The 25340-nt window shown below is 40.8% G+C and overlaps 1 protein-coding gene across 2 annotated transcripts in view; it reads left to right on the forward strand.

The window, feature by feature from the left end:
- Positions 1-25340, forward strand: part of ANKLE2 (ankyrin repeat and LEM domain containing 2) — a 70973-nt gene that overhangs the window by 33993 nt on the left and 11640 nt on the right. For both annotated transcript variants that reach the window (XM_089653664.1, XM_089653663.1), the window contains exons 3-10: positions 5393-5587; positions 15232-15425; positions 17226-17414; positions 17507-17629; positions 18202-18268; positions 23856-24028; positions 24236-24342; positions 25113-25303. In XM_089653664.1, coding sequence (XP_089509790.1) covers positions 5393-5587; positions 15232-15425; positions 17226-17414; positions 17507-17629; positions 18202-18268; positions 23856-24028; positions 24236-24342; positions 25113-25303 — 1239 coding nt within the window. The remainder of the gene's footprint in view (positions 1-5392; positions 5588-15231; positions 15426-17225; positions 17415-17506; positions 17630-18201; positions 18269-23855; positions 24029-24235; positions 24343-25112; positions 25304-25340) is intronic.

The raw sequence follows: 25340 nt of genomic DNA on the forward strand, positions 1-25340 counted from the left end.
GCTCCCAGAATATTCTAAAATGTTCTAGTACCTCTTCTTGCTCTTCTTGGATTTCAGGACATCCAGGTGACAGGTTATCTAGATGACCTTCTCCTGAATGACTCATCCCCCTTACAGCATTCTGCAAATGCCCAATAGACAATTCAGCTGCTTCAGGCTTTTGTTTGGGTAATCAACGTCCAAAAATCTGCTCTCCAGCCTTCTCTTTGCCTGGAATTCTTGGGTCTAATTCTGGACACAGCCCAAGGAAGTGTTCCTTCAAAACAATATTTTTTTTTTTTTCTTTTGAGCCCATGCTTGAGATTTGAGATCAAAAAGACATCCCACAAGGTAATTCTTCATGCTAGGCCTCATGGTAGCTTCCTTCAAGGCTGTAGAATTTGCCCAATTTCAATCAAGACTTCTCCAACACATCTTGTTGACCTAGAACAAACATGCTTTTTCTCTCAATCTATCCTTGCTCCTTTCCAGCCAAGCCTTGGGGAATCTTTAGCCCAGCCTTCATGGTAGATAAGGCTTTCCTTCCCTATCACTGGAAAATAAGTTAGTCTTTCCAGCTGGGTCTAGGAAACAGTTGCCCATGAAAGCCAAGCTCTCCATTTATATTCTGCAGCGTACCCCAATAAGAATGGCTCTGTAACACTGGACCTCAACTTCTGCCACTCAATCAGGGTGCAGGCAGACAATGCCACAGCTGTGGCCTATATCAGCCATCAAGTGTCAGCACGAGTCACGCAACCTTGAAGGAAGCAAGTCAGTTAACCTGACAGAAACTCACTATCGGAGCAATTTCTGTAGTCCACATCTCAGGAGTGGACACCTGAAAAGTGAACTACCTCAGCTGCCACTGCCTGGTTCAAGGGGAATGGGCCCTTCATCCAGACATCTTCAATTTCATATGTAAGAAATGGGGGGGCCCTAGATGTAGACATTCTAGCCCCCTCAGATTCAACAACAAACCACCTCTATTTGCAGCCAGGACCTAGCAGTGGCTTCAGGTGTCCTGATAATTCCCTTATCTCAGTTCAGGCTAGTCTATGCTTTCCCCCCCACTGTGAATTCTGTCTGCTCAAAAAGATGGAGCAAGAGAGGAAAACTGTGATTCTCATTGCACCAGGCTGGTTCTGAAGAACCTGGTACACAGATATACTCGGACCTCAAGCAGATGACCCATGGCCTCTCCCTTACAGGCCAGATCTACTGTCTAAGGGGTCTCTGTACTGTACTCCAAGATAAGGAACTTGCGTCCAAAATTATTTTGTTAATTTTAGTGCTGAAACTTAACATAATTGATAATGAAAATTGTTGACAACTATTTATATGAGCAATTAGTTGGTCAGGTAATTAGTTGGCCCACATACCAATGCATTATTTATTTGTAGCACTGCACTTTTCTCATAACATTATGTATCACAAATTTCAGTGCTGGCGGCTTATAGGTGTTTTTTTGCTCAAGTGCAGTGATTTCCTTTCCCATTCACACTGCATTTAGCAGAAACACATGTTTTTTTGTGCGTAACACATAGAGCTGGCCATTTACTTGAATGGGCTGGCCTTTTTACAACAAATGCAGCAAAGAAACTCCAGAAACGTTTCAGGTGTGGAGTGTTTTTGCCTTATGTCTTCTAACCATGCTTGGGGCAGCGCCAGAGTGAGGTACGTTTTCAGAGTGTTTCCAGAACGCGTGTTTTCTGTGCACTTTGTCATTTGTTCTAAAATTGCCAAGTGGTGAATGTTGCCTTATTTGGGCTCCCTCACAGGCACTCAACATGTGGTGTGTTGGCTAAAGCAGAATTTTCTGCCACTTTATCCACTCCAGAGGCTATTTCCACTTCTGTATTTGCTGGTTACTGACACCCATAATCCTGCCTCTACCCCCTGATTATCTTTAGTCACTGCAACCTGAACTACCTAATACACTTCCATTTGCAGAAGGTAAGGGGGATGCTGACTTTAGCAGAAGGAGCAGATGATTTTTCACTGCCGGAATTTCATGAAGCTAGGGTTTATATATACTGTACACTCTGAAGAGTAATCCAAAGTGGATCGCTTTGCAAAGGGCATTTGATAGGCAGTGAGGAGGCATATTGCCTCCTCACCACCTGTTTTTAACCTCTGAAAACTTGTACCACCGCAATGGATGCTTTTGTCATGGCCTTTTTCATTTAAAAGGGTCGTGTTTGACTGATAGTGCTGAATGTGATGGGGGAATTTAATGCACAAAAACACAATATATTGCCCAATTGTTTGATAGAATATAAAAGATGATCTTACGCCAAGTAAATAGATACCAAACATTGACATACTTTAAAATTGCGCATATTGCCCAGCACGTGTACCATGTGATAGCTGTAGGCCAATCATAACCTCATTAGAGTAAGCACAGCTATTATAAATGTAATCCATTCATGCTATTACAGTGTTCATAGTGTGTAAAAAGAACATATTGCCCCAGAGTAGTACAGTGTCACTATGGTGTCACTGAACTATTGCGATGATGGTATGTTAAAACAAATTGCTCTTTGTGTGAACAAAGTGATATAATTTAATTTAGGTTCAGTGTTGCATGACCAATAAATTGCCAGTTAAAGTAACACAATGCTGAATAGCAAAAAATGCTGTGGTCATGAAGGGGGGTAAAACTTTCCAGAGGACAAGTGAAACTGTAATCCTAATACAAGGCCCACTTTGGATGCAGCTATGCTAGACCTTCCTGCTCATTTTCTTGATAGTCTTTTGAACTTCCTTAATTTGTTTACACTTTTGCAGATTTGAAGCAATGTATTTTTTCCCACTTTGGAAAACTTTTTGGAAAACTGTAAACTTACTGTGTATGCTGGTCCTGGCCTGAGCAGCAAGAGCATGTCAATGCTGTAGAAATTGGTGAGATGCCAATTGATGATATGTTTTCATCTAAATCTGATCTCAGACAGGGTGATTAAAATGACCTGCTCTTTGTAGCTTAGGAAGATGTCCTGACCTCTTCCTCTGAGGAAGAGGTTGTGTCCTCGAAACGCGTTAGCCAGTTGGTCATCCAGGGTTCCATCGTATGGACTCAGATGTTGTTTGGATCATACGTCTTGTTCAGTTTGACATGCCTGTGTTATTATGTCCATTGTATGATACCTATAAATACAAATATGCTCGGTGATCACTAATAAATACTTTTCCCTATATAATCTCACATCTATAAATAAAGTCCAATTTTAAATTAAAGTCCAATAAAGCAAATACGTGTAGTCCGAAAAAATAGTTTCCAATATAAACCAACGAAAACTCTTCACTGCTTGTAAACCTTGATTACCTCAAAAAAACAAAAAGATTCACATAGTGCATTATCCTTTATAAAAATCTCATTACCCTATAAGGTTAATACAATCTTATTCACCCAAGTGAGAAAACACGTGTATATATCCAAAACGCATACACATGTGATATATTGTGCAAAACCATGCAAGTGAGACACTCTACCGTGCTACAGACTCCTAGCACAGTGCACACTTCTATTGGGGTAAGGAATATATACCCTTACCAATATTTAAGATAATATATGCTTTATTATCTTAATCCTCAGAAAATTTCTCTGGTGGTGTAGATCTTTGTATGGATATCCTCCGGATTAGCTTTATAAGGATCCTTCCACCCTAGCAGCCTGGAAATGCTTTCACCAAACACATCAGCCCGATTTCCATATATAAGGAACAGATCATAGCATAATACTGCCACATACTTTGATCAAAAACTTTTAATTATCTTGCTTACATTTAAAATCATCTTTAACCGCACATAATAAAAAACCTGTCTGCCATCCGGAATCCAGGAGAGTCCCAATCGCAACTCACAGCCGAGATTTTGCCCTCTCCAAGATGGCCGCCACTCTACTTCCGGAATTTTCGTATGCGTCTGACGTCACCTCCCTTTGACGCGTTTCGTCATTGGACGTAGTCATAAAGGGTCTTTATGACTACGTCCAATGACGAAACGCGTCAAAGGGAGGTGACGTCAGACGCATACGAAAATTCCGGAAGTAGAGTGGCGGCCATCTTGGAGAGGGCAAAATCTCGGCTGTGAGTTGCGATTGGGACTCTCCTGGATTCCGGATGGCAGACAGGTTTTTTATTATGTGCGGTTAAAGATGATTTTAAATGTAAGCAAGATAATTAAAAGTTTTTGATCAAAGTATGTGGCAGTATTATGCTATGATCTGTTCCTTATATATGGAAATCGGGCTGATGTGTTTGGTGAAAACATTTCCAGGCTGCTAGGGTGGAAGGATCCTTATAAAGCTAATCCGGAGGATATCCATACAAAGATCTACACCACCAGAGAAATTTTCTGAGGATTAAGATAATAAAGCATATATTATCTTAAATATTGGTAAGGGTATATATTCCTTACCCCAATAGAAGTGTGCACTGTGCTAGGAGTCTGTAGCACGGTAGAGTGTCTCACTTGCATGGTTTTGCACAATATATCACATGTGTATGCGTTTTGGATATATACACGTGTTTTCTCACTTGGGTGAATAAGATTGTATTAACCTTATAGGGTAATGAGATTTTTATAAAGGATAATGCACTATGTGAATCTTTTTGTTTTTTTGAGGTAATCAAGGTTTACAAGCAGTGAAGAGTTTTCGTTGGTTTATATTGGAAACTATTTTTTCGGACTACACGTATTTGCTTTATTGGACTTTAATTTAAAATTGGACTTTATTTATAGATGTGAGATTATATAGGGAAAAGTATTTATTAGTGATCACCGAGCATATTTGTATTTATAATTGTACACCTCTAAGGGTAGAGGTGAAGTGTGCTTATTAAATAGTTGGGAATAGTAGTGTTTTACACATACATTGTATGATACCTATTTTTGTTTCTTTAATAAATTATTTTAAACGATAATGCACTAGGTCGGTGCGCCCTTTTTTCGTTTCTCCATTTGTATCCAGTGTATTCGGACCACCCCGGTCTGTTGAGGGCAGCAAGCAGTGCATATTCCAGAACATTCCTATTGGGTCTACTGAGTCCTTTCCTAGCGCAGGAGTAAAGTGTTTGTTGTGTTGGATATATTTTTCATCCTGTATTATACACAATGATTGCTCTGGGGGTTTGTATAGATATTTAGCTGCAGCAGGTAGAGAGGACTGTACATTTTGATTGCTGGAGTGCGGTGAGAAGCACATGCATCAGATTTAAAGCTGCATTATTGTGGGTGCCTAGATTTTGTTGATGTTTGCTTCAGCATAAACATGTATAAGAAAGTGGGAATGGTGTAGAGCATCATAGCAAGATATCTGTTACAGTAAAATAGTCTAGTTTTGCTATTGGCTATTCCTTTCCCTATTTAAAAAAAAAAAAAAGTAAACCTTTTTATTTATTTTTCATTAAAGAAAATGTCCACATTTATACGAACAAGAAGGAAGCACTTCAGGTTGTGAAAATGCTGAAGGGGTCACGTTTTAAGGCCTTCCATTCCAGAGATGATGCTGAAAAATTTGCTAGAGGAATATGTGATTACTATTCTTCTCCCAGCAAATCTTCACTGAGTGTGTCCCCTGTAAAGATTTCTTCTCCTCTCCTTAGAGGTAAGTGTTTGCCTGTATGGCTGATGTCACTGAACTAGACTAATGAAATTGTTTTTGCTTTCATTTTCTGACTTGATAATTAGCTACTTCTTTTAGGTATATGTATGTATGTGAAAAAAAATTATAGAATATAATTTATTTTTTTATTTTACACACAACAGAAGAATGTCCCCCTGCTCCTCTATCATTCTTTGTTACCTTTTCAGAGGAATGTATTGCTCAACCTGGGGCAACTGTGCTATTCTATCATTTAGACGAGAATGGCATTATCTTTGGCAAGTTCCTTATACAGTCAATCTGGGATCAAACTTTACTATCTGGATTCAATTACTATATTTGAATCCTCTTGCAGAAATAAGAGTAAACTCCTTATCTGAGCCCTTGCAACTAAAGAGGCACCAGGCAGGGTTGCTCTTTATCCCTCTTGGCTTGCCCCTGCTCTTGAACACTTGGCCTCTATCATCTGTACCAACTGAATCTATTGAGGAGTTTGGGAGAGGTAAAAATGCGAGAAAAAAAAATAGCTGTGTATATGCACAAACATGTTCCTATTTCTATGAAATGCCCTCTCTAGAGGCCTTTAATGTCCTTAATAGTAAAATATGGTAATTAAGAAAAAAATCAGTCCTTTTTGGACTAGACCCTTTGATTTATCCCCCACCCAGCTGTGCTGCCCAGAATAAACTAGTGGATTAGTTCACATACCTCTTGGTTAGAATTCCTAAATCTATTTCTAATTACCTAGGCTAAAAGTTGTTCGAAAGGTAAAACTTTTTTTTTTTTTTAACTTTATTCCATTCACTTCATTAGGGTAAAAAATGTTTTGCCATTTGCCTGAGTCCTGTATTGATCCAGCACTGTGCCCACCTTCTGTCCCCTCTTCCCACTCATAAGCCATTGGCTCCGGCTCCTGTCAGTTAAATCATATGAGCAGAGAGTAGACCCGAGTAGCACTGTGTTTGTCAATAGACACACAGAACTCTGCTCGGGAGCAAGCCTGCGTGTCTGCCAATAGCAAGCTCTTCCTATGGGGGAGAACCCGGAAGAGGAGGAGCCAAGGTTGCCTTTAGGGGACCCCTGAAGAAGGAGGTTTGGGGCTTTTCTGTGCAATACCATTGCACAGAGCTGACGAGTATAACATGTTTTATACTGTATAGCAGTATGTAAAAAAAAAAATTGCCTTTTCAAACGCTTTAAGCGTGGTGGCTAAATTAAAACAGAAGTAATAGCTGATGGAAGCTACCATTCACTATAGGTGGCAGAACTAATTTAATAATTATTTGGGCTACACAGTTGCTTTAAATATTATATAAACTGACAGATATTGCTCTGAACACAATCCACTTGCGTGGTATGTTTTCTTATGGTTTTTTTGTCAAATGCTGTACAAAGTGTTTTCTATTTGAAATCTAATAAAAAATGTGTTACATAATGGCCCTGTTTGGATCCCCCCAAATTTTAAGTACATAGTTACATATTTAGAGACCTCATATGGAAAAAGCATAGTACTAAAATAAAACCTGAGACCTTTCAATATCAGGACTCTGGAGGGTTAAATGTTCTAATGTTAGCTTGTACTACCTACCTGACAACTCCGGGATGTGGACAGGTCTTGGAATTTGATGACTGTACAAAAACTACTTGCCCCCTCAATCTCAAATAGGAAGTGGAACAATTGGGTTGGGTAACTGACACACCCGACCCTCCATATGCCAGATACCATTTGGTCGAAAATGAGAACAAACATGCATTATGAAGGTTATTCAGAATTTTTCCCTATCTGGAATAGCTATAAATTACCAGAGCTTCAAAAATTGGAAGAATTTGAATTGTGGATTAGGCAGGGTGCCACAAACCTCTATCAAATCTATAATGCACATGCAATCAAATCATTCTTACAATTACATGAAGAGTTTGATCTTTCAAAGCAATGTTTCTTGTGTTTCAATATTCACAACTACGTCCCTGGAGTTAGAAACCCTGCTAGTAGTTGTATATAGCTGCTGCGGAGACCAAATGCGACCTAGTCTCTACAACTTATAAAACTTTTTATAGCAACAAAGCATACAGAGCTTAAAATTACCATGTAGAAAAGGCTCGTGAGGTACATGTGGGGCCCCTGCCTGATAAGGAATGGTCTGAGAAGATACTCGTTATGCCTAATTCGTCTATATCCGCTATATAAAAACACTCAACTCTTCATACACCACAGATCATACCCTCAAAAACTGGACACTTTCTAAGATTAGAGTTAGGACCACTCTTTAACAGCTTCCCAACCGCCCAATAGCAGAACTACTGCGACCGGGCTGTCCAAGATCATGTATATGGGGATCTTGGGGATGTAGACACCCCACTACGTGCAAGGTATGAAACTCACATGCGTACATTAAAACATAAGCTGTGGAGATGGCCTCAAGCTTTTCAGATACTAGAAAAGGTATCATTTCACACTAACATGACTTTGGACCCAAAAATGTGTGCTGGGCCTCTTTTAACCACTTGTCTAATAGGCACTTTCACCCCCCTTCCTGCCTAGCCAATTTTCAGCTTTCAGCGCTGTCGCACCTTGAATGACAATTGTGCAGTCATGCAACACTGTACTCATATGAAATTTTTATTTATTTTTTTTGAGACAGATAGAGCTTTCTTTTGGTGGTATTTAATCACCACTGGGTTTTTTTTTAATTTTTTGCTAAACAAACCAAAAACAACTGAAAATTTGGGGGGGGAAAAGTTTTTTTTCTTAGTTTTTGTTATAAAATTTTGTAGATGAGTAATTTTTCCTATTCACTGATGTGCACTGATGGGTGGCACTGGTAGGTGGCACTGATGGGCATTGACAGGCATCACTGATGGGCACTGAAAGGCAGTACTCCTATAGGGCACTGATAGGCAGCACTGATGGGCACTGATAGGTGGCACTATGTGGCATTGATGGGCACTGATAGGTGGCACTGATGGGGCTACACTGATCATCAGGGTACTGATAATCAGTGACGGGAGCTGACTGGAGAGATTTGTATTGTTTACATACAGACCTCTCCCTGTCAGTGCACGCCCTCTACCCGGAAATACAAAATCACATATACTGTATATACATGATCTTGGACAGCCCGATCGCAGTAGTTCTGCTATAGGGCGGTCGGGAACCTGTTAACGAGTGGTCCTAACTCTAATCTTCAAGAGTCTCCATGCTGGAACATATAAAGCAATGGAGAAATTAAGGGCAGATATGCCTAGAGTTAGCCTATTACTCCTTAAAGGTGCAGGGGCACTCCGGAAAGCCAGCAAAGTGTAATGGCAGCTGAAGCCATTCATTGTGTCCCATGCTAATTCCAGCGAGCTAAGCAAATGGCAAGCACCTCAATTTCTAACTAGCTTTTAAAGTGAGGCACACATTGGAAGTGCTTTGCACAAACAAATAAAACATTTCCCAGCACATTTAACAGCTAGACTAATAGGAAAATATTTTTAAATTGCCCTGTTAGGCCTGCGTCATGGATGTACCCTGTATTAAATATTTATTCATAAGACAAAGATTTTATTTACATGGTAAAAATAAATGTACAGCATTGAGACTTGACTTAATAAAATCCACTTCACCCTAAACAGAAAGTTCTAGCATGCATGTGGCTGATGCTTTGATTAAAGTGTTGGAATGTGGCACTGTTATCTAGAAAGCTTCTTCTCTGCATGGACAATGTCTTTTCTGTCCTCCTGGATACTATTATCAAGGAAGCTACTAGTGGCAAAAGCAACTCCCTCAGGCAAAGAAGCCTAGGGCACTTACTGGGAAGGGTTATCCCTCACTGGAGAAGTCATTTTCGTTACATTACTCCCACAAGCTCAAAGTCCAAATCCTCCAAGCTTGCCCTCGTGCAGGGTCTGGGACTCAAGTCTGACAAACCTTCTTCGGCGTGAAGGTGTGCCTCCACTTTCTGCAGTGGAGGAATGTCTTAGTCTTTTCGGGCGTTTAGACAGCTTGTATCTTGTATCTGGTTTTTCTCAAAGAGAGATCTGGATACATGGGGAACAGATTGTATTCAGCTGACTGGGGGGGTAGTATATCGGAAATGTACATTTTTTTTGGAGATGGTTCCCGTGCGCAGATGAGATATATTTTATAGTTTGTTTGTTTTTTCTCACCTCCAACCTTACTTTGTCAGTGTACAGATTAACAGATTCCCATGAAAATATCTTGGGGCTTCTGAGTTAAAGTGGCGTTCCAGTGAAAATACAAAAATGTCAGTAGCTACAAAAACTGTAGCTGCTCAGTTTTAAAAAAATGGACACTTGCCTGTCCCTCGATCCCGCAGCCTGTTTCACCAGCCGCCTTGTGTTCCTGGCGCCGGCATCTTCAGTGTGGGCACCCACCTGTGACCGCTTGTGGCTTCACTGCTCATGTGCGAGTAGCACTGTGCTTTGTGACTGATCCTGTAGTCTTCTGGGACCTGTCACGTGTCCCAGAAGACATGGGGGGGAATGGGACAACTTCCGCTTCCAGTTGCCAGGTGATCGCAGCAGAAGTGGGAGCCAGTGCCTGCTTCCCAAAGGTACCAATCATTAATGGGGAGCAGGGGGACCAGTCCTTAAAGCGGAGCTTCCCCTTTTGGGTGGAGCTCTGCTTTAAGGTGTCATTCCTCCAGTTTTTGTGGCATTAAAGTTTTTTAGGATTTTTACTTAACTTTCCAAACTCAAGTGGGCACCAACCCCATCTTGGCTCTGAATGTCTGTCGTTATTTGAGCTCAGAAATTTCACATGGAATCCCACCAGGTCTATCATCACCTCTCTTCACTTCTGTGGACATCAAGAATGCCAACCTGCATGTCTCCATATTTCCTAAATACCAGCTCTTTCTACACTTTGCTGTAGGTAACCTGCTATTTCAGTTCGTGGCCCTGACCGTTAAAGAGTACATACCTGAAGTTGAGTTTAGGGTCACTTTAACCCTTAGGGCTCATGTACACAGGGCGTTTGAAAAATTCTTCTGACCGCTGGAAACTGTTTGCTAGAAAACTTAGGTTAAAAATGTCAGTGTAGCTGCGTTTACCTACCACCTTTATGCACGTTTGCATTTTAGAAGCGTTTTTAAAAGATAACCGTAGGAGACCCTCCCAAATGCCCAAAATGCACTGAAAAATCGTAAATTCACTAAAAAAGGCAACTAAAATACCGCATGAGTTATTTTACCAAGTCATGCGGTATTTTAGTAGTGAAAAGCATGCATTGATGTTTCATCGGTCAGCGGGATTCCCCACTGACAGCTGCGTGTAAAAGAAAAAATTGCCGGCAATTAAAAAATGATAAAAAAAACTGTGTGGGGTCCCCCCCTCCATCCATACCAAGCCCTTCGGGTCTGGTATGGATTTTGAGGGGAAGCCCCACGCCAAAATGTAAAAAAATGGTGTGGGGATCCCCCCTCAAAATCCATGCCAAACCCTTATCCGAGCATGCAGCCTGGCAGGTCAGGAAAGAGGGAGGGAAGAGTGAGCGCCCCACTCCTGAACCATACAAGGCCACATGCCCTCAACATGGGTGGGTGGGGGGGGGGTTGCTTTAGGGTAGGTTGAGCTCTCCATGTTGATGGAGTCAAGGACCTCTTCCCCACAACCCTCGGCTGTGGTTGTGGGGGGCTTATCGGAATCTGGAAGCCTCCTTTAGCAAGGGGGCCCCCAGATCCTGGCCCCCCTCATGTGAATGAGTATGGGGTACATGGTACCGCTACCCATTTACAAAAAAAAAACTGTAGTGTGAAAAGACCGGAGACATTCTTTAACAAGTCATTTATAAAAGAAGGAAAATAAAAGCATGTCCCCTGAAGTAGATCCAATGTCAATCATGATGCCCGCCTCCACCCGAAAAAAGAAGAAAAAAAAGTCTCTGCTCCCGATACTGGCTCCTGGTCATCTGCCTCTCTGCTGGCTTGACAGTTCTTGAATATGTAAGGGCTTGGTATGGATGGGAGGGGGGACCCCACGCCGTTTCTTTTTTAATTGCCGGCAATTCTTTTTTACATTCAGCTGTCAATGGGAACCCAGCTGACAGCTGAAACATTACTTGATAAAATAACTCATGCGGTATTTTAGTAGCCTTTTTTAATGGAGTCTTATGTTTTTTTTAAAAAAATGCTGTGCGGCAGCCTACCGCATACTCTGATGCGGTAAGATACCGCTTAGTGAATTGTGCCCTGGATATGGACCAGCCAAAAACGCCTCTATACGCAAACCGCATAAATGCGTTTACACGCGTTTACAAGCATTTGGCATTTGAAACGCCAGTAAACTTTACTCCTGAATGCGATTTTTTTTTTTTTTTTTTTTTTTTTTTTTTTTTTTTTTTTTTTTTTGTGCTTTCATGAAAATGCCTGTAAACTTAGCTTTCTGTAAACTACTGTAAACGACTGTGTACATGGACACATAGGAAAACATAAAGGAGAGTTCAGGGGCTGCTGAAAAAAACGCTGAACTGCTCCTAAACTTTCGTTTAGCAGCTGCAGTGTACATGGGCCCTTACACACAATAGTTGTGTGTTTTAACACACACTGATCAGAATTGCTACAGCAGATGCCATGAACTTGTAAAATGTTACTAAACCCATGACCCTGCATTCACTATATCTGGTCTTCCACTGACACAGAACTTGGAAATATAATTATTTGAGTAAATACCGTATTTTGCGCTCCATAAAATGCACCTGACCATAAGACACACCTAGATTTCAGAGGAGGAAAACAAGAAAAAAAAATTCTGAACCAATGGACTGCAGACATAGTAGTACAGGAGATGACCAGAGACTGTGGACATAGTACAGGAGATGACCAGAGACTGGTACCTGCTCCCACTTCCATGAACTGGCCTCAGTGGAAATTGGTCTGAAGAAGACCAAATCTAATAAGGAAAATGTCTTGTTAATGTCGGAGGAGAATGGGCAGACTGGTTCGAGATGATGAAAGAGAAAATTCTCTGAGAAATGTTTCATTTGACGTCCACTTAGAACCAGAAAGCTCCTTCTCGACCCTCGTTTGACTATAGGCTGTGCAGGAAGCGGATAAAAAAAAAAAAGACACTTTGTCTGTCGAGGGATCCAGCGCTGTCCTCACCTAGGCTGGTTCTTTACTGGTCTTCAATTCTCTGATGCTACCATGTTTACTGTGGTAAGCCGGCTTTGACTCCCAGCAGCTTTACAGCACGCTTCCCACTACGCATGTATGTGATGCGCTTTGTGAATGGGCCCACAGCCTTCTGCGACCTGTGACATGTCGCAGGAGGTAGACTTCTGCTCGGATCACTTGGGCGACCCGAACGGAAGTGTGAGCGAGTCCCGCTTCATAAGAGGCCATAGGAAGGAAAGTTTTGCTTCCCCAGAAGGTGGTGACAAAGGGCACCTCCATGCTTTATCCAAGCTTCAACTTAAAAAAATGCAGGTTCCTTTTGGTACATGGCTTGGCCCACAAAGACCACTAATCCCCTCTGCAAAGTCCTCTTCACAATGAAGAGGTTCCCTCACTCCTAAGAGTGGAAGGGATGCCTATTGCAGTTTGCATCTCTTTGAGTCAGACATCCCAGATCTATGGGTTCGATTGGTGGTTTCAAAAGTGTACAAGAGTTCAAAACTCTCTCATCTCACCGCTTTCAACTTTCAGATCAACCAAAAACTGTCAAATGACCATCTGATGAGCAAAAGGCTCTGAACCACTTTTTGCACCAGGGTACTGTTGCACCAGTGCTGCCACAGGACAAGTTCAAGAGACAATACTCAAACCTAATTAGTGCTAATTCCCAAGCAAGGTATCCATCCTATTCTGAAAATCTCCCCAAAAAAGTCTTCACACTTCAAAATTTCATATGAAATCTGCTAGGTCAGTAAATGCCATTCTGAGACCAGGGGAAAACATAGCATTCTGTTGACATCCAGGATGCCTATATGCATGTTTCCATTTATCACCTCATAAGCAATTTCTACATTTTGCTTTTGATACACTTTAGTTTGTTGCATTGCTTTTCCTCCTATCCTATGCTCCTAGGGTGTATACAAAAAAAATCTTAGCACCTTTTGCTTACTTTCTCAGAACTCAGGGCATCCAGGTGACAGGCTATCTAGATGACCTTCTGCTAAAAGATTCACCTCCTTTACATCTCCCAGCAAATGTCCAAAAGCTGATTCTGATGCTTCAGGCTTTTGACTGGGGGATCAACTGTAAAAGTGCTGCTCTCCAACCCTCTCTGCCCTTAGAATACTTGGGTCTGAATCTGCATACATCCCAGGCAAAGGTCTTTCTTCCAGAGCTCATGCTCCACAACTGAGATTGATATGAATTTCACAGTGAGATTTGCTGTGGGAGTTTTGGGTCTCATGGTGGCCTCCTTTAAGGCACTACCTTTTTTGCCCAATTCCATCCAAAAGCTTTCCATCTAAACATTGTCAGCATGAAAAAAGCAGGCGGTTTTCTATGGATCAACCCATGCTCCTATCCACCTAAGCAAAAAGGTCCTTGTTCTGATGAATCACCATTCTAACAGTGGGAAAATCTTTCCTTAACTACAGTTAGCTCTTACAACAGATGCAAATCAAGCTGGGCAGAAGCCTTCTGATCCTTGACAGTTCTGAGAACAGGGTCAAGAGAAAAGAAAGAAACAAACTTGCCACCAAAGTAGCCTTTGTGATCGCTATAACATTTTGTCAAATGTGTTTATGAACTGGCGGCCTATATCAGTAAAGAGCCTTTGTCTAGTCTTCAGTTCATACTTTTTTTTTTTTTTTTGTGGCATAGTTCCATTTGCTTATTTGTTGCCCATCCTTATACTCCTTGCTTGGGGATGTATCATGGTGTATGAATAAGTTGCTTGTATCCTGTTCTGTACAAATAAGATAAGAGGAATTTATACATACTTGTACATACCATATCTTTGATTACTGTACAGGACACATGCCACCTTCCGTAAACTCTCCTTGTTACTCTGCATTGCTTGCTGCAAAACTGAACTCACTGAGTGGGGTAGGGTTATAGGGGAGGTGCCATTGCGGAGCGTGTCCTCAAAAGCTTGCTAGGTCTGATCACCTGAAGGTAGGAGCCTGTAACCCATGGTGTATTATTAAGTTGCCTGTGTCCTGTACTGTATTTGAAGATATGGAATTTTGACTTAAGGTAAACCTGTTTTTTTTGGAGTACAGAAAACAGATCTATCCCTTTTGTTCTTTATAATCTCCCTTTTGCTTGCTGCAACATTGAGGCTTACTGGGAATAAGAGGGTGCTTTATGAGGGATGTCCCTGCGGTTTTCTTTTTGCCAGTGTCCATTCACCTGAAGGCAGCTGCATATAACCCATGGTTAAAAACTACAAATCCTGTGTCCTGTACTGTACTCTAGGAAATTGATTTTGCTGGGAAGTCAAAAATCCAATTTTCTTAGTCCATTGAAGGACGTAAATCCCACCTCTTTGTGTTTGTTTATCATCATGTTGTTTGTACTGCTCACTATGAAACTTGAGGCATGCTGGTAGTAGGGGGTAATTATCCTGACTATCCTTGTAAGTAGCAGTATAACTGGAAAGTGAATGAGTTCCTGTGTCTCTGTGTGGGGTTCAAGAAAAGGATTTTATGGCAAGTACAAAAATCCTATTCTATATTCTGTAAACTGTAGATGCAGCTTCTGCTCCAGAAACAGACTGTCTCAGCAAGGAGAAGGCAAACAGCTTCAAGAGTCCAAGGACTCAAGATTTGACAGCAAAATTAAGGAAAGCTGTGGAAAAAGGAGATTCAGATGCTTTTGCAGAACTCATTTGGAGCAATCCTCGTTATCTTATAGGGTCAGGAGACAACCCAACTGTGGTACAGGTAAGGTTGTTCACAAATTCTCTTGTCATTATTTTCGGATACTGAAAACTGATCTAATCAAATTTATTATTTTTATTTTTTTTAAAAATCAGAGCTGTTTAAACATTTTATGACAGGCAACATACTAGTACGTCGCCCGACTTTGGTTTTACTGCAACTGCAGGAAGAATCCTGGTATCATTTTTCACAGCTGGAGGTTGGCTAATTAGCCACTTGATTTGCTTTTACAAGTGGTGGGAGGGGATGTCCCATCCCACCGGGAGACCCGTATGTGCATTTGGCGGTTTCGCGGGCTGACCATAGAGCTGGTTGGGGACCTGAACAGCCCCAATCTATATGGTCTGAGAAACCGGAAGCGACAAATAATTTGTCACTTCTGGTTTCGTGAATGTTAACCACCATTTTTAAATTGGGGAAAGAATCCGATCACACCAATCTTGGTGTAATCATATGCTATTAAGGGCAGAGGAGAAATTTGGGGTGTCTCAGTAAAGAGTACCTGTAACTGCCTGTTGTCATAAGGGATGTTTAGAGTGTACAATAAAATTAAATTTTTAAATGCTCCTCCTCCCCCCCCCCCCCCCCCCCCGCCATCACTATCGCTGTGAACATCCGAGCGAGAGCAGTAATTCTAACACCAATCCTCTTGTAAATCTAAAATGATAACCTGTATAGGCTTTTAAAGCATGGCCTTTGGAAACCTTCTCATTTGTGATGACTTTGTGTCATGTTCTGATACAGGTTTAGATGTACCTGCTACTGTTTATCAGCCCCTGCAATGTTTTCTCTTACTCCCAGTACAATGTTATTTATATGCCAGCAGATTTATTTACTTTGTATAAAATTTTAAAACCCAATAAAACTTTGTGAAATAAAGCCTCACCTATGTACTTAATTTTCGCTGTTGCATGGGCGTACACAGTTTTAAAACGTGAAATGTTTGGTATCTATTTACTCGGCATAACATCTTTTATATTTTACCAAAAATCAGACTGGTGAGTCCAAACCAGATAAAATGCAAGTGTTAAACCAGTACATGAAGGAGAATCTCCACCACCAAAAGTCATAAATGCAGGTTTACCAGAAAGTCATGGCTCTTTTAGTACAGAGAAGTCACAGGATATAGTATCCATGGTCACATAACAGTTGAGTCTTCTACTCCTTTTCTGAAGATATGACTTCTGATAGCATGGCCAATGACAGGTCCTGTTTATGGAGACATCTGGGGTCTATCAGACCCCCATATCTCCCCTCTGGCCTCCAAAATATCTGCTCAAACTAAGATAGGTGAGAAGGAATACTCCAAAGTGAGGGAATCCTTGGTTGTCACCAGACCTTGTGTCCCTATTGGAAGATTTCCCCTCTATTAATGTTCTGAACCATCCTAAAATTTGGGTTTTTATTTCACTTTCTGTGTAATGGTAAACCTGACACCTAGAGAGGGTGAATCACTCTATTGGGGGCACAGACAGGTTTTTATTGCTGAAAGGTGTTCTAATCCATCGCCACTCTATTTAAAACTAATGTTTTGCCATTAGTTATACTTTAAGTTGCTGAACCTTGTGATATTCTGTCTTGTTGCTTTTCATTGTAAAATGTTTGGTGGTAAATAGTGCCAAGAAAACTATAGTGCTGTATCTTATAACAAGCACTTTTCTAAAAACGTTTGCAGCAGGTAAAATTGGTCAAATTAATGAAGATTCATCTGTTGTCGATGAGGATCTCTATACTTTGCTATCTCTGCATATAATTGGTGTTCTATATAATGTGTTTGCTCTGAATTTATTTTGTATTCTACAGGAAGGGTGCAGATACAATGTCATGCATGTTGCTGCCAAAGAGAACCAGGCTGGGATCAGCCAGATGTTGCTAGATACTTTGGAGAACCCAGAATTCATGAGGCTTATGTATCCCGATGATGACTATAGTATGCTTCAGAAACGTATTCGGTATATCGTTGACCTTTATATAAACACACCAGATAAAATGGTAAATGATCTTACTGATTAGCTTGGTTTTCTTAAAAAAAAAATAAAAAAATACTCAGTAAATATTTTCTTTGTTTTATACTTTCTTTTCAGGCTTTTGACACTCCTTTGCATTTTGCTTGCAAATTTGGAAATGCAGAAGTAGTCAATGTGCTGTGTTCACACCCTGATATTATAAAAATTCCCACAAATAAGTATGATCAGACTCCAGAGGAGGTAATATTGCTTTCTGTGCTTCATGATCAGTTAAGTTCTAAAATTGCTGTGAACTGCATTATTAAAGGACCAGAGGTATTACCTGACTTACCTATACATCTTAAAAGGAAAAAAAGAAAAAAAAATTTTTTCCTAGGCTGTTCTGCTGTACGGGTTTTTTTTATCTACCATGGCTTTTTATATAGAACATGTTTTGGGTGCTATAAATGATGCATATTTCATACTGTTTCATAATATAGCCTTAAAGGATATTTTCACCTTTTGTAATCTGTTGTAATAAAAGCACTTTTTTTTTTTTTTTTTTTACCTGCAAAATCATTTGCATTTATTAATGTATTTTAAAGGTGAACGTAGCCTTTAAACAGGGTTTCGGGAAATAACTTGCACTGTTTAGTTTTAGTACTTCATATGTTGTGATTTACTATTTTGACAATTTTTAATATTTAGAACATGGCTTTCTACTGTACATCCAGCTTATCTCTGATGCACTGATATATTGGTATCCTATTTGGCTGCCAATTCATTGAATCGGGTGACAGTACTTCTAAACAATAATTTGTGTGTGCACACAGGTAATATGTGAACGAAGCAAAAATAAATCTACAGAGCTGAAAGTAAAGATTAGAGAATTTCTAAAAGGTACATGCTCAATTTTCCTTGTGTGTTGTTCTGGATCTACCCGTCTGTTTTCCTTTTTAACTAAATACAGAGTTGGGAATATTGCCTTTCAGACCTATTAAGACGTTTTTTTGCCCCCTTTTTAAGAGCTTAGTTCTTTAAATGAGACGACACTGTTGCCTAAAAGTGTTGGGAATGTTGTACATACATGTAGTGTCAAACACTTTAGGACTACCCACATTGTACTGCCAGTAGGCAGCTCCTACAGGCAAATGTACCTGTACGTTGCTCCCTGTTTCTAGCTTCAGGGCATATGCCCCCTTCAGTGGTGATCAAATACCACCAAAAGAGAGCTCTGTTTTTGTAGAAAAAGATATAAATTTCATTTGGGTACAGCATTGCAATTACCAGTTAAAGTAGCGCAGTGCTAAATGGCAAAAAAAAAATTTTCATCCGTCTTTTATTAACAAAAAAAAAAATTGTTTTGCTTGACACCTAATTACATGAGATCACAAAATGTTTTTGGGAAAGGTGGGTAATTGTAGCTTTATAAAAAGAATTATTTGATGCAGAGTGGCTTTACCCTGTCAGGTATACTGACAAACAAAAGTCTGCGCAACATGTAGCTTTGTGTGTAATTTAGGCACTGAGCAATTTAACCCCTCCATCCAGAATCTGTATCTAAACACTCCCAGCATCATACCCCATGCTGAATTAAGTTTCTTTAATGCTGTCCTTTGAGAACCTGCAGCTAACACTTTTTGTGTGGCTTGAGGCTCTCGGTCTCACTGACTGCTTGAGTCCTCACTAACTATGAGAAATCCTGTGGTTTACGTACGTGTTCACAGTCTTCACTAAGAAAAAAAAAACCCCAAAAAGCAGGTGAAACACTTGCAACTTCAAGCTGTAGTGCCATTATTTACTGTTTTCACACTAAAATGTTTTGTTGAACCGCTCGCAAATAATGCACCGCATCCCGAAAAGATTAGAGCATGTCAAAGATTGTGTTAAAGGACTGGGACTTTTCAGGTACCAAAATAATGTATGAAAAAAAGATTATTTTAATGAAATTATGTACATTTTACTCTACAATGTATAAAATTGATTTACAAAAGCTTTAAACAATAAGCTGGTTCTATGTAATCATTACTAGTCAACAAATGGAGCCTCTCCTAACCACACCAATATGTCACACAATGTCAGTATATTCAGTTTATGCATTTGGTGGGCTCAGGTCACTATGCAGCTTTCAGACCCTAGGAATCTGCTTCCTCAGATCAGCTGCTTCCCGCCCAGCCTATTGACAAATGACAGCTGAGTGGAAGCTTTCTGGTTCTGGGAGGAAGTCATATGACTGTGCCCATGGGACACGTGACTAATCACATTATATTTGCACTCAATGAATGACTTTCATTCATAGCCTTTCATTGTGACCAAAAAAATTACAACTTCAAAAAAACTCACCAAGCCTTTTATTAAATACCTTGGGCTGTCTTCCTAAATATTGGTAATTTGAGGGGGGGACTGGGGACGGACGGACGGGGGTTGTATTTGTACCATCCTGCCATTTTTGGGCCTCAAGAAATAGGCCATCTGTACATCAGGATTGATCAATTTTTACACATACACACACACAGTGATGGAAGGAAGTATATGTTTGCCCACTCACAAAGAAATGATTAGTCTAAAAAATCGAATGGTAGGTGTATTGTAACACTGAGAGACAGAATAGCAACAAAAATTCAAAAGAAATGCATGTCTAACAAATTATGCACTGATTTGCATGTTCATGAGGGAAATAAGTGTTTGATCCCCTTCACAAAACTTGACTTAGTACTTGGTGGCAAATCCCTTGTTGGCAATCACAGAGGTCCGACGTTTCCTGTAGTTGGTCACCAGGTTTGCACACATCTCAGGAGGCTCATTGTCATGCTGGAACACCCATCCACGACCCATTTTCAATGCCCTGGCTGAGGGAAGAAGGTTCTCGCCCAAGATTTGACGGTACATTGCCCCGTCCATCAATCCTTTGATGCAGTGCAGTTGTCCCGTCCCCTTAGCAGAAAACACCCCCAAAGCAGAATGTTTCCACCACCATGTTTGACAGTTGGGATGGTGTTCTTGGGGTCATAGGCAGCATTCCTCCTCCACCAAACACAGCGAGTTGAGTTGATGCCAAAGAGCTCGATTTTGGTCTTATCTGACCACAACACATTCAACCAGTCCTCCTCTGCATCATTCAGATGTTCAGTGGCAAACTTCAGACGGGCCTTGACATGTGCTTTCTTGAGCAGAGGGACCTTGCGGGCACTGCAGGATTTCAATCCTTGTCGGCGTAGTATGTTATCAATTGTTTTCTTGGTGACTGTGGTCCCAGCTGCCTGGAGATCATTGACAATATCCTCACGTGTAGTTCTGGGATGATTCCTCACTGTTCTCATGATCATTGACACTCCACGAGGTGAGATCTTGCATGGTGCACCAGACCTAGGGAGACTGAGTTGTTTTGTGTTTCTTCCATTTGCGAATGATTGCACCAACTGTTGTCACCTTCTCACCAAGCTGCTTGGCTATAGTTTGGTAGCCCAGTCCAGCCTTGTGTAGGTCTACAATCTTGTCCCTGACATCCTTGGACAGCTCTTTGGTCTTTGCCATGGTGGAGAGTTTGGAATCTGATTGTTTGATCGCTCCTGTGGACAGGTGTCTTTTTTATACATGTAACAAATTGAGATTAGCAGCACTCCCTGTAAGAGACTGCTTCTAATCTCAGCTTGTTACCTGTATGAAAAATACCTGGTAGCCTGCTGAATGATAGGGGATCGAATACTTATTTCCCTCATGAACATGCAAATCAGTGCATAATTTGTTAGACATTTCTTTTGAATTTGTTGTTGCTATTCTGTCTCTCAGTGTTACAATACACCTACCTTATTTCCTTCACTGTATATATTTGTATTTATTATTGTTTATTTCTCCCTCTTCCTCCAACTTTTTATACTTGACCTCCAGAAGATTAACCTTCCCCCCTTTGTCATTCCTGACCAGGCCATTTTAGCGATATGGCACTGCGTTACTTTGACAATTGCGCAATCATCATGCCATGCGACGCTGTACATAAATGAAATTTGTCACTATTTCCCACAAATGGAGCTTTCTTTTGGTGTTCTTTGATCACCTCTGTGTTTTATTTTTTGCGTTATAAACAAAAAAAGACCGACAATTTTGAAAAAAAAAAAATATTTTTTTGACTTTGCTATAAAACATATCCAATTAAAAAAAAAAGTCTTCATAAATTTAGACCAAAATGTATTCTGCTACATGGTTTTTGGAGAAAAACAAAATCCCAATAAGTGTATATTGGTTTGCGTTAACATTGGTGTCTACAAATGACGGTTTATATACTGGATTTTTTTTTTTTTTTTGTATACTAGTTCAGTGACTTATAGCAGGACTGCGGCAGGTATTCTGACACTGGGTGGGAACTAATTAACTCCCAACATCTGGGGCGATCAAAGGGTTAACAGTGTGCTGTTTTGTGCCTACTGTTTGCTGTTTCACTTGAGGGCTTGCTGCTTTCTATCTCTCTGCTTTGCAGAGAGAAAACAGCATGTCCCTGCTGACAGGAGAGAGACCTGTGTTTACACACAGATCTCTCCCCTGTCAACGTCTCCACTGATCAGCGTCCCGGCTATAAATCTCTGGCTGGGACCCAGTGATTGAGATCTCTGGGAGCGTAGGGCGGCGTGTCCGCGCTCTCTACCCGCAAAATTCAAAATCATGCGGCCACCCTGTAGCAGTATATCTGCTATAGGGTGTTCCTTAAATGGCTAAGGTTTTAAATACAATATAGAAAATGCTCCATCAGGGCACGCTTCATAGTGTGATAAAAAAAAAATTTGTCATATAACAGAAGGTAGTCAGTGCAAATTATTGACATACCTATATAAGGTAAAATATACAGTAAGCGCTCGTCAATGGTGATAGCAGCTGAACATAAAGGAAAACTCATATAAAGTCCCACAATTCATATATATAAAAATGCAGCGCTTGAGAAGAAAGGTGATGATAAGACACAGTCCAGTGAAAAAAAGTGCTCCGTATTCCTAGTGCAGATGGTAAAGATTTACACTAACCAGATAGCGTAAAATTATACGCATGTGTACATATATCCTGTAGAATCCCCTTCTGCACTCAGATCTGGTCAAATAGATAGCTGGAAAGGATAGACGTCCTGCGCCCTCTTGTGGTGAAAGAGTGGTCCAGCAAGTCAGAACGATGCCAATCAGAGTAAGCCTTCCCCCTTCACTGAAGATGACCAGGAGATCCCTTGGGGCTGTAAAAGTTGAGGAAGCTCCTCACAGGGAACACAGGGAAGTGCTCATAGTGTAGTAGATAGGCTTTTATTATAAAAACATAGGTGCACAGTAAAACGGGTGTAGACAGGTATGTATGAACACACTGACCCCTTGGAATTTAAAGATGGCCGCCGGGCCTCCTCGTGGCACCGGCGGCTTAGTGTCAACCAAGGTCCTTGTTCCACCTCTGAAGAAGTGCGTGCGCACGAAACGCGTCAGGTGGACCTAGGACGCCGTTGACACTAAGCCGCCGGTGCCACGAGGAGGCCCGGCGGCCATCTTTAAATTCCAAGGGGTCAGTGTGTTCATACATACCTGTCTACACCCGTTTTACTGTGCACCTATGTTTTTATAATAAAAGCCTATCTACTACACTATGAGCACTTCCCTGTGTTCCCTGTGAGGAGCTTCCTCAACTTTTACAGCCCCAAGGGATCTCCTGGTCATCTTCAGTGAAGGGGGAAGGCTTACTCTGATTGGCATCGTTCTGACTTGCTGGACCACTCTTTCACCACAAGAGGGCGCAGGACGTCTATCCTTTCCAGCTATCTATTTGACCAGATCTGAGTGCAGAAGGGGATTCTACAGGATATATGTACACATGCGTATAATTTTACGCTATCTGGTTAGTGTAAATCTTTACCATCTGCACTAGGAATACGGAGCACTTTTTTTCACTGGATTGTGTCTTATCATCACCTTTCTTCTCAAGCGCTGCATTTTTATATATATTGACATACCTAAATGCACATGGGAAAGGAGAAAAAGTATGAAAATCTGTTCTTATTTGAGTTATTTTTACCACAGAAATGTAGCAGAATACATTTTGGTCTAAATTTATGAAGAAAGATTTATATGCACAATCTCTAACTTAACTGAGTAATTTCTATTGAAAGTGTGACAGTGCTGAAAGCTGGAAATTGGCTTGGGTAGATAGTGGGCTAAGGTGTCCAGCATTGAAGTGGTAAAATTAAATAGAAGTATAATAGGTAAATAAGTAGGGGTTTAAAGACTAGGATATATGGTCAGAAAACCGCTTGCATTGAGAATGACATCTGGGATATCAAAATCTCCCAAGATCCCTAATTGTATGAGTTCCAAATAATTGCCAGTCCTAGCCGGTATGCATCTTTTTATGAGTTACAATCCTCTTTAGGATGTACTATATGTGAGTGTATGTACTGTTGTATTTCTTTCAATGTACGCTTTACGCAGGAATTTGTGTTTCTAATTTGCAACAATTTTACTCCCAGGGCACTTTTATGTCCCTCTACTTCGTGCAGAGGATAACTCTTCTTTCCCAATAATTGGAGTTCCCTGGTCAACTGAACAGCCAGATGTTCTCGCTCAGCCCAAATACTTTGTCAGCCCCAAAGATCCCTCACTAACAGTTAGAGCATTTGCTGGACCCATGAGCCCCTCAAAGGTGAGAAACCATTTTAGCTTAAAAAAAATAAAATACTGACTAAATGTGTGGGTATGTTTTTAAGAAGATGAAATTTAAAAAAATAAGTTTAAACTACTCTTTGCTGCCGCAGTTTGCAGCATTATGGAGCTTTCCCTAAAAATACCATGTAGAGCAAGTTATGCTAATGTCTCTTTAGTGGGCAATCAAGGTGTGGTGTTTTTTTAGGCTGAGGACTTTAGAAGAGTTTGGAAGACTCCACCACGGGAAAGGGCTGGATTGTTTCACAATATCAGAAAAACTGATCCAGAAAGAGGCGAGGAAAGAGTGGGGAGGTAAGATTCTGGCTTCTACAATCATAGAGAATATGTGGCTAACCAAAACTTTAGATGTACCTTTCAGGGTTCTTTCAGACCTGTCCACTCAAGTGCTTTGCATTGACGCACGCATGTTGTGTTTAAGACAGCCCATTCAATTGAATTGGCTGCCAGGTAGCAGCCCATTGCAGCAAACACATAGTGGTGCATTGTGGTGTGCTGCATCACGTGTGTTAACTTGCTGCATTGGGGTGCAGTTGACAGCGCATGCATTGCTGAAATGCATCGCAGTGGACAGATGTGCCGCTAGGCATTTGGTGTTTATTTAACTGATGGTGCTTGCTTACAGAAAATCCTGCTAAAACACTGGAAACCTGCATTAGGGAAAAAAAATGCACTGTCAAGAGCCTGAAAACATATTTAGACATTCATACGCTTTTTTTTTACTTTGGGATTGTTAGATGACACTATATCAGATTTAACTTGTATAGTTGCGAATTCACTGAAATTTGAAGTTCAAAAGTTTCTCTAGGACTTGGTAATTGTTACATTTCAACAAATAAGATCTAGGCATTTCAAATCACAAACCAATGCTATCCTGGAATACCATATGTGGTTTGAGGGTACAGGCAATACATGCTTATTATTGTGATCTTGAGAAACTGTCCGCATGATCTTGAGAAACAAACATGTACAGAGTTGGCTGCTACATTTGGTACATAAATGAGGCTTCAATGTTCTGCTCTACACTATACTGATGTTTGCCCTCTACTTTTGGTCACTTACAGGGAACTTGCCCATGAGCTGGATGTCCCTTGGGTGGAGTATTGGGAGTTTCTAGGCTGTTTTGTTGATATCTCTTCCCAGGATGGTTTGGGGAAACTGGAGGAATACCTGAGCAAGAAGGAGGCAAGTGAGAGATTGCAAACTGACCATGATCATGAAATCTGCAACAGATTTAAAACTCCATCTCCAGCAGGTAGGCATCAGGCAAAGAACATGTAGTTGTAAGTAAC

The sequence above is a fragment of the Staurois parvus genome, unplaced genomic scaffold, assembly GCF_062004578.1.
Source record: "Staurois parvus isolate SC_StPar_1 unplaced genomic scaffold, SC_StPar_1.0 ptg000719l, whole genome shotgun sequence".
Classification (NCBI taxonomy): Eukaryota; Metazoa; Chordata; class Amphibia; order Anura; family Ranidae; genus Staurois; species Staurois parvus.